The following is a 9,365-nucleotide window of genomic DNA, read 5'->3' as shown; positions in this document are numbered from 1 at the left end:
TTCGATCGGCGATCGATTGCTAATGCCTGCCGATCGATTAGATCGGCGATCGATTGATCGCGCCTGCCGATCGATTAGATCGGCGATCGATTGCTAATGCCTGCCGATCGATTATATCGGCGATCGATTGCCAATGCCTGCCGATCGATTCGATCGGCGATCGATTGCTAATGCCTGCCGATCGATTATATCGGCGATCGATTGCCAATGCCTGCCGATCGATTATATCGGCGATCGATTGCTAATGCCTGCGGATCGATTATATCGGCGATCGATTGCCAATGCCTGCCGATCGATTATATCGGCGATCGATTGATTGTGCCTGCCGATCGATTAGATCGGCGATCGATTGATCGCGCCTGCCGATCGATTCGATCGGCGATCGATTGCTAATGCCTGCCGATCGATTAGATCGGCGATCGATTGATCGCGCCTGCCGATCGATTCGATCGGCGATCGATTGCTAATGCCTGCCGATCGATTCGATCGGCGATCGATTGCTAATGCCTGCCGATCGATTATATCGGCGATCGATTGCCAATGCCTGCCGATCGATTCGATCGGCGATCGATTGCTAATGCCTGCCGATCGATTCGATCGGCGATCGATTGATCGCGCCTGCCGATCGATTAGATCGGCGATCGATTGCTAATGCCTGCCGATCGATTCGATCGGCGATCGATTGCTAATGCCTGCCGATCGATTATATCGGCGATCGATTGCCAATGCCTGCCGATCGATTCGATCGGCGATCGATTGCTAATGCCTGCCGATCGATTATATCGGCGATCGATTGCCAATGCCTGCCGATCGATTAGATCGGCGATCGATTGCTAATGCCTGCGGATCGATTATATCGGCGATCGATTGCCAATGCCTGCCGATCGATTATATCGGCGATCGATTGATTGTGCCTGCCGATCGATTAGCTCGGCGATCGATTGCCAATGCCTGCCGATCGATTAGATCGGCGGTCGATTGCCAATGCCTGCCGATCGATTGCTAATGCACACTATTTGCACACTCCTTGCACACCCTTTGCACTCATACAGATGCAGGAGGTTTCTCAGTTCTGGTCGGGGTTTTTGGGGCGTTCATTCAGGGGGATTTCCTCAAGGATTGGGACACTCCTTGATTCCATCCCTTGCCTGTCTCCCGAGCGCCACCCTGTGGGCAGAGCGCGGTACTGCGCGCCTGCCTCTCCCAAGATGGCGACCTTCTAACTCTGGCTGCAAAAGGAGGGTGGCACAGCAAGGAGCCCGCTCGCTCTAGTGGGATGCCTGCGCACGACGCCGACACCGATCCCACGGGTGCGATTTTCGGCGGCGTTTCCAATCGTGCGGACATCTCCTTCAGCCCGCTTCGGCCCGGGGAAGAGGGGCGGGGCCGCCAGCGATGGTCCCGGCGCAGCCCGGGCAGGCTCGGGGCGGAGCCGGGGCTTGGCGAGGCGGGGCACGGAGGTCCCGGGGACGGGACCGGGCGGGGCCGGGGCGGTGCTTTAGGGGCGGTCCCCAGTGGTCCCGGGCGGCACCGGGGGCGGGGCCGGGTGATCCCGGAGCGGTACCGAGCTGTGCTGGGGACGGTGCTGCAGGGGCGGTGCCGGGCCCGCCTCAGGGTGATTGAATGCCCAGAAATCGCCTCCTCTGCCCCGTGCTCACACTGAGCTGCGGGCTGCAGCGTGCTGTCGGAGCTCCGCACACAGCACGGATTTGGGCTTCCCCTCCTCTCAAACCCTCTCCCCCTTCTTCCTGCTCCTCATCTTCCTCTTTTTCCTCTCCCTCCGCCTCGCCCCCCTCCCCGGGCCCCTGACTCCCCCCGGGATCCCCTCCTCCGGAGGCGGCCCTTCCGAACCGACCCCCCCTCCAAGCCCCGGAGCCCGAGACCGTTAAGGTAAGCTTTTGAATTGAAATATCAGGATATTCACTCTATCCCACTGGCCTGAAATTTCAGGATTGTACGATTTTTTCTTGAAGCAGTTACCTTTGCTGCAGGATTGTGTGGTCACCAGTCTCCTTTCCTGTGACTCTTGTTGAAATTTGCTGTCAGATAACCGGCTAGTAACGAAATATTTGACAGAAATCAATGCTGTGAACGGACTTCACTGCAGCAGTTGATGAAAGAGCAAAGAAAATGTCTGTCGTGTTTACGCACCCCCCCGAGGCTGAATGAATTCTGATACTGTAATAAATCAGTGCAGTTGGTGCCTGCAAAGGTCTTGACATTGATCAAGAAGATATTGCTTTGGATTTTTACTTTTTATCAGCGTTTCTTTAATCTGTACTTCAGCACTCTAGCCTTTCATAAGTCTTCTCCGGTTTCCTCTGGCCCTGCAGAGTAGTCCTCTCTGTTATTGTCTGATCCCAGCTTTGATGCAAGGAGTACTTTTTGTCTTGAAAATTAGCATCCCCCTCTGCATATTTAAATTAGTTATTTGACTTTTGAGAAAAAGCTGGTCAGCTCGAAGTCCACCAGACACCAGAGGCTGCTGTTTTTAGCACCTTATTCAAAGAGGACATCCTTTAGTTACCTAAGTAGGGGTAGAGATTTACCCTTAGGAATAAGGAATAAATGCAACCAGACTGTCCTGCCAAGAAAAAAAATCCAGTTACAGTGACTGAATTAGGGTTTAGTGGCCCTTGATCCTTGCAAGGGATTAAAGGCAGGTTCACTTGGTCTCCCAGCAATGAATGTCTCAACCGAAAGCTGCTCAAAATGTGCCGTTTTTCTGATGGTTTTGGATTCTTTTGCCAGGTGGGAACATGGACTGCTTGACTTGTTCCTGTGTCCACTTTCCACTTCAGTCCTTTGCATTTTCTCTGAAGGGAAAGCAGGAACAGGGAAGTTGGGGCAGTTCCGTCAGCAGAAAGGCTGCTAAGAATAGATGGTAAGGACTTACTTTTCTGCACAGTGCCATGTAACTGAAGGCTCGTTTTTGGATTTCACATTCTGTTCCTGCCTGGTTTTGTGAGAGCTGCAGGTGCATTTCTGTTTCCAGACCCTGCCAAAAATAGTCGCTTATATTATAATGAATCCTTTTTCCTTCATGTTTTCTTGCTTTAAAAGAATTACCCTGTCAGATTGATGTGAGCAGCAGTTGTTTTTAGATCTGCTGGTGTTGTACACGGAGTAACTGTAGAACAAATGAGTTGTGATGGCTTCCTTGTATTTGATGTGTGGAGAGGAGCAAAGGCACAGATTCATCCTGTGTAATTGCAGTCGTCCAACGTAGGTGCCAGGGTCGGCAAGCTGGGCAAGGTTTCCTCTCTTGCTGGGCCTTAGGGGGAGGGAGTTGAACCCTGGTGTCACTCGGATTCCTTCCTCTTCTCCCTCCTCCTTTCTTGCTTGTAGAGCTGGAGCTCGGGGTCACCGAGTTTGGGTGCTCGCAGTCAGGGCCTGAATTTGGAGAGCAGGAAAGCGGGGGGAAGTTTCTAGGCACGTCAAAGCCTGTCTCTAGGGTGTGGGACTTGTTGGTCTTCCTCACCACCCCCAGCAACTTGCACTTCTCTCTGGACCTTGCTGTGGTCACAGCCCACTGCTCATTTATGTGACTGTTCATCCCTCTGCCTGATTGCTTTAAGTACAAGTAGCCTGATTCAGGTTTAATTTAGCAATGATTTTCCTCTGTTTCATCGGTAGTTTTCTAAAACTCCCCTACAGGCTATTTTGAAGGTGCTTTTTTCTTTTTTTTTTAACTGCCTGTGATGATAGAAAGCTGTACGGCCCTCTGAAAGCAGTATAACCTGCTTTCCAAAAATTACAGAAGTAGGATTTTTATTGTCCACTATGCAGCTGAAGTCCCCCTAGTGAGCCTCTTGAACTGAGGGTGAGGAGAGCGGCAGATACGACTCCTCATCAACCTGCTCTTCTTTTCGTTCCTAAAAGAAGGAAGCATGAAGGTAACTATAGAAAAAGATCTGCATCCCTCGGGGTTTTGTATTTTAGGTGTTTTGAGGTTTATTTACACACCTCCTCCTTTGTTTCCTGGACAGGTTTTACGTGACAGTGGAGCGTTTGAGTACACGTGGAAGGAGCTTTCAATTTGGCTGGAGCACTTGGATAATACAAAAGAAGACCAGAAGGAAGCAGTGATTCAGTTTTTGGAAAAGGTAACGGTGTTCAAATCAGCTGGATAAAAAAATGCAAAGAATAGTGTTAGTGGAAACTGGAGGTCTTGTTGCTATTGTTGAGAAACCTGTCAAAGACCAGCGAATGAATTCTGAGAAAAGCCTTGTTTGGGATTCTTTATACGGAGGTGGCATCCTTCTTGTGTTCAGTGGGAGGGCAGCCAAATGATTTGTAGGAAAATGAAATCCAAAAAGATCAGCTGTTATTACAGCATTGTTGGTGTAAGGGTAGAGTGGTGTAGGTGTGGGTAGCTTTGATCTCCTCTTTAGGTGCCGACATTATCAGAGCTCAGTAGATGGTGGTCCTTGACAAGGAAAGGTGACACTTGCTGTTTACTCTTCAGGATGTTGAATGCCCAGTGCTTTGCCTCCACTGTGGTCTGCCCAGGTACTCGGTGTGTGGTCGCAATCTAGGTGCCAAGTTGTGGTGGGTTTTTGTTTTTCCATCAGTGTGGCCTGTAGAGCAGGAACTGTAGACAGAATCCTGCAGAAGTGCTATGGAAGTTGTCCTCATAAAAGCTGCCCAGCTTTCAGCACGTGGTCGTTCTCAGTACCGTGTGGTTCCCCTGCACTTGCCAGCCAGCAGGTGCACTTACCTTTCTCCCCACCTTTGCTGACAGATCCTGCTGAAGCTGGTGGCCAACCCCTGTCCCTACACTGACAAGGCAGCAGACCTGGTTCAGGCAGCCAGCACGCTCCAGGTGGCTCTGTTTAAACAGGACTCTGATAACATCAGCATCCCCGTCTCTCACATTGATGGTATGTGGTAACCTGTCAACATCCCAACTCCATGACTTGGGGATACACTTTCTAGCCCTAATCAGCAAACTGGGGATGGATAACTCTGGCAGTCCTGTTAAGTAAGGGCCCTCCAGGATTCAGCTCTCCACGTGTTCTTGGTATCAGAAGTCGAAGTGGAATTGCCAAGTTGCCGCTTTACCTCTGAAAGTAATTTCTGCCGTGGTTGTGCCACTTGAACGGTATTTGAAATCTCTCTTCATGCTCTTGCAGCCGCGTTTTTGAACTCAAATGGAAATCTAGCCCTTCTGCCTGGGACTGTTGACAGAGTCATGGAATCCCAGAGTGGTTTGGCCGGCAAGGCTCCTTAAATCTCATCCAGTTCCAGCCCTGCCATGAACAGGGACACCTTTCAGTAGCCCGGGCTGCTCCAAGCCCCAGTGTCCAGCCTGGCTTTGGACACATCCAGGGATCCAGGAGCAGCCACAGCTGCTCCGTGCTGGACAGCAGCATTGAAAGGCAGAGTGAAGGTTCAGCTGTAATTTAGGGGTTGCACTTAACGTTGTATTGTGTGACAAATGTGGCTTTCATACTTTTTTTAAATTTTTTTTTTTTTTTATTAAAAAGAATTAAAAAGATGCCTTGTATTCCTGGAGTGTTGCATTCTACGTCTGTTGTTTTTCCTGTTAGTCTGGATTCTTGCTTTGATGTTTTTCTTCACTTATTAGATGTCCTGGATATGGTGGATGTCCTGATCGAGGACAGTGATGGCTTTGATGAAGAAGTTGGGTTCTCTTTAAATGAAGACGTGATCATTTCCCTTCAGTGCTGTTGTCCCTGCTGCATTAGAAGCCAGGAATGAACAAGTCCACGTGGGCCTGGATGCTGATCCCTCTTGCTGGTCCATGACAGCATGTGACAGGTGAGATTTCCAGGTGTCTGATTTAGCAGGAAACTGGTTTGTTCCTTCTTGTGAGGAGGCTCATTGGCTTTGCATGGGCAAAGCCACTCCACGTTTTCCATCTAGGAACAGAGTTGGGGAGCTGTTTGAAAACAGAGTCCCAGAGGTAAACAGCTTGGCTCGGTATTTCTGTGTGGAAATAGAAGAATATCTGTGTCTTCTGATTTTTCTCTCGTCTTTCTTCCACAGGTGTTTTTGTATTCCTGACTTGGGTTTCCATCGGGGACACGTGGCTTGGAGCTCAGGAGCCGGATCGGTTCCTTGCCCACGGCAGATTGGTCTGCACTAGTGCAGGTGACGAATTACAGGATGGCTTGGGAACTCGGAAACAAGGAGAAGCAAGTCTTATGTGTCTTTGCAAAAGGTTTTGGCTACCACAGGGCATTAATTCAGGGAGTTAAGACTTCATCTTTAACGTTCTGTGCTCTGCCAGCATCACTGCGAGCCCTGAAAGCCTCCTGAGCTGTTCTCATACAGACCTATCTTGTTTGGTCAAAAAAAAATCTTAGTTTAGTTTCGTCCAAGAAATGTTACTACTCTGTGCGAGCTCATGGGGAAGCTTTTATTTGGCATCTCTCAGTGGGACATTGAAAGTCCAACTTCCCATTTCTTGAACAGTCTGAGAGGCAGTATTACTTTCTATCATTTTTATCACAGGCATTTTAAACTTTTTGAGGAACCGGCAGGACTGTTTGTGCGGAGGCGTGCGGTTCACAGCCATCCTCTGTCCAACGTAGGATGGGAAAAAAAGGCTGGAGAGCTTCCTACAAGGGGCTGTAAGTGCAAATGACCAGGAGCCCGGGGTTTAGTCATGATGATTTAGTATTTCTTTAAAGACTCTGATTGATTTCATGATGCCAAAACCAGTATGAATAGAAGACTGAAGTCAGGAATCACGATGGTCTCCTTGGGTTTAAAAAGCTTTAATGGTGTTTCAAGACATTTGTATGAGACCTGGTTTGTTTTTTCTTACCCTTTTATTCAATCAAAAAAAAAAAAAAAAAAAAAAAAAAAGCCTTGATCCATCACTGCTGCTGTGATGTGTGACAAATGCCTGTCCTCCCTCCACGTGGAACAGGTGAGAGGTGGAACTGAAGCCCAAAGAGTTTTCTGCCCACTGATAACATGTGAGTCATATTGGGAATTCTCTGCAGAATGGCAACAGTTGTTCTTGAATTTGGCCATGAGGGGAGTGGAACATGGCAGCCCGGGTCTGAGAAGGTGCAGTGCCAGAAGGAGAAGCTTTGAAATGTTAAATCAGGATTGATTCAGGTGACTCGCGACCGCGTGCTGTGCCCAGGTCCCTGGTAGAAATACTGTGCAGGGAAAAGCCAGAGCTGCCTGTGCTATGAGCTGAATTTTTTATTGGGGGGGGGGGGGGGGACACGGTGTGTGAAATAAGAATGAGGTGCAAATGAGGGAATTGCTTGTGTGTGTGAATATTCTTGTCCTAAAGGAGCGCTGCCCGGTGCTCCTCCCTTGCTGTGCCCCTCTCCTGGTGAGCCTCTGTCCTGCTGGCCGTGCCTCTCTGTCTCCGTGCCTGTGCTGCTCCTTGCCCGTCTTTGCCCGCCCCGCACGGGCTGTGCTCGCTTCCTCTCTGGCTCCTGGGTTCCCTCTTTGTCATGGTACCCCTCAGTCCTTGCTGTGTGTTTGGCACTCTCTGTCTTTTCTCCGTCCTTCTCTGTGCCTCTGTGGTGCTCCCTGTGCCGTTGTTTCCCGTGGGATCCTTGTGTCCCGGTCACTGTCTGTCCTAGGGTGATGTTATGGTGTTTCTATCTCCAATCATGTGTCCTGATTATGTTTGGTATTATGTCCTGTGCTTCCAGGACTGACTCTGAGAGTGAAGCTTTGTTTTGTCTTGTTATCAGCCGGCTCACCTCCCCCATGGTCTATGTTTAGGAGAGGTTTTAGCTCGGTTTGCTTGCTTGCCTGCTTGCTTGCTTGCTTGCTTGCTTGCCTGCCTGCTTGCTTGCTTGCCTGCTTGCTCGCTTCTGCCTCTTTTTCTTTCCTTCGCTTTGCCCTTGCTTTTTTCTTATTAGTTAGTTCAGCTAGGCAGTCCAACTTTTTCCCTGGACTGTTTTCTCTTCCACCCCGTCCCCTCCCTCTCCTGGATACCATCTGAACCTGTTCCGGACGGGGACCTGGGAAACCCCAAGAAACACCGGGAGTCTACACTCTGTCACCTGCAGCAGCCATTCCCAAGCGCCAGAGACTGATAACTGGGCGACCACTCGCCAGAGAGATTGAACTCGTCATCCCTTCAGAACGGTGAAAGAGTTTTTTGTCAGCTGGTGTTGTCTTTTTTCCCTGTGCTGGGGAGTGTCTTGCTTGTTAAATAAAGAGGTTTTTTTCTCCCACTCTTCTCCGAGGAAATTCTTCCCGAACCCGGTGGGGTGGGGGGGAGGAGTCGTGGGGTTTGCTGTCTGGGGGCTCCTTCTGGAGGTTTTCCCCCAAATTTGCCCAAAACCAGGACACTGTCCCTGTTCATTTTTAATCCCTCCCTCTTGTGCTGCCCATCCAGCATGCCAGGGGTTTCTTTTCGTTTTTTGGTTATTTTTCGTTTTCATTTTTCTTCTTCTTTTTTTTTTTTTTTAGGGGGGGTTCCATTTCATCGTGCACCTTGATGTTGATTTTCTTCCCTTGTCCTCTCTGCTGCCCCTCCTCCTTTCTGCCCCTTGTCCCCTGTGTCTGCAGGGCTGGGGAGGAACTTCAGCCCTTGTGGGGGTTGCCCTCCCTTTTCTGGTGTCAGCAGAGTCACTTTCTGTGGGATGGACACATGGGAGGGGTTGCAGTCAAGTGCCCTGCTGCTGTCCAGGGCAGTTGGAGTCGTTCTGTGCCTTCTTTGGGGTGAGGAAAAAAGGCTGAGGGGGGCTCCGACGTGGTTTGGGGCACCCCAAGGTCCCTGGGAGAGGGAGCCGGGCTGCGCTGGAGGAGCAGGTGAGTCGGGCATGGGGGGGGGTCATGGTGGGTGCCAGAACATTGAGAGGGAGGGGTGGGTGTAGAATGCATGAAAAACAGAACCTTAAAAAACAGCTAAATATAGTCTAAAAGGAATGTTTTATTGGTTTGTGTTTGGATAGAGGTAGGGTTTTTTTATAGATACTGTATATATAAAAGATAAAGAATAAAAATATAGAAGCAAATATAAGAAACCAATATATAAATATATTACATTACATTATATTTTGTTATGAAAATAGAAATATATAAATATTTAGACTTTAAAAGGAATTTTTTATTGTTTTTCATTTGGTTAGAGGAGGGTTTTTAATAAATAATATAAATAATATAGGCAAAAATATACAAATATGCAAAAATAGATACTGACATAAAATTATTATAACTATATATGCATATATATATGTAAGTATAAATATATAGAAATAAATATAAATATAAAATACATGTATGTAGTATGTAATATAAATAATTTATCGATTTTAATATGTTATATTAAATAGTATGTTATAATAGAATGTAAATAGCATATAGTATATTAATATACTAGTAAAAAATACGTTAAATAGTATATAAATATAGAA

The 9,365-nt window shown here is 48.3% G+C and overlaps 1 protein-coding gene across 4 annotated transcripts; it reads left to right on the top strand.

Moving 5' to 3' along the window:
• The first annotated feature begins 1,235 nt into the window (after window positions 1-1,235).
• Window positions 1,236-6,842, top strand: LOC148217550 (nucleolar pre-ribosomal-associated protein 1-like). 4 transcript variants are annotated; one of them, XM_088158557.1, is made up of 5 exons: window positions 1,236-1,310; window positions 2,752-4,106; window positions 4,745-4,883; window positions 5,591-5,784; window positions 6,013-6,842. In XM_088158557.1, exons 2-4 carry the CDS (start codon window positions 3,891-3,893, stop codon window positions 5,722-5,724), a joined length of 489 nt encoding a protein of 162 aa, XP_088014683.1. In that variant the 5' UTR covers window positions 1,236-1,310; window positions 2,752-3,890; the 3' UTR covers window positions 5,725-5,784; window positions 6,013-6,842. The 4 variants fall into 4 exon arrangements, with proteins under 4 accessions (XP_088014683.1, XP_088014682.1, XP_088014684.1 ...); XM_088158556.1 differs by lacking the exon at window positions 1,236-1,310 and adding an exon at window positions 1,873-1,890 and having other exon boundaries at window positions 1,977-4,106; XM_088158558.1 differs by lacking the exon at window positions 1,236-1,310 and having other exon boundaries at window positions 1,876-4,106; window positions 6,013-6,117; window positions 6,481-6,842.
• Window positions 6,843-9,365: the final 2,523 nt, after the last annotated feature.

Source organism: Sturnus vulgaris, unplaced genomic scaffold (assembly GCF_052056855.1).
Source record: "Sturnus vulgaris isolate bStuVul1 unplaced genomic scaffold, bStuVul1.hap1 Scaffold_689, whole genome shotgun sequence".
Lineage (NCBI taxonomy): Eukaryota > Metazoa > Chordata > Aves > Passeriformes > Sturnidae > Sturnus > Sturnus vulgaris.
Note: the sequence above shows the minus strand (reverse complement) of the source record. Positions and strands in the feature narration are given on the sequence as shown.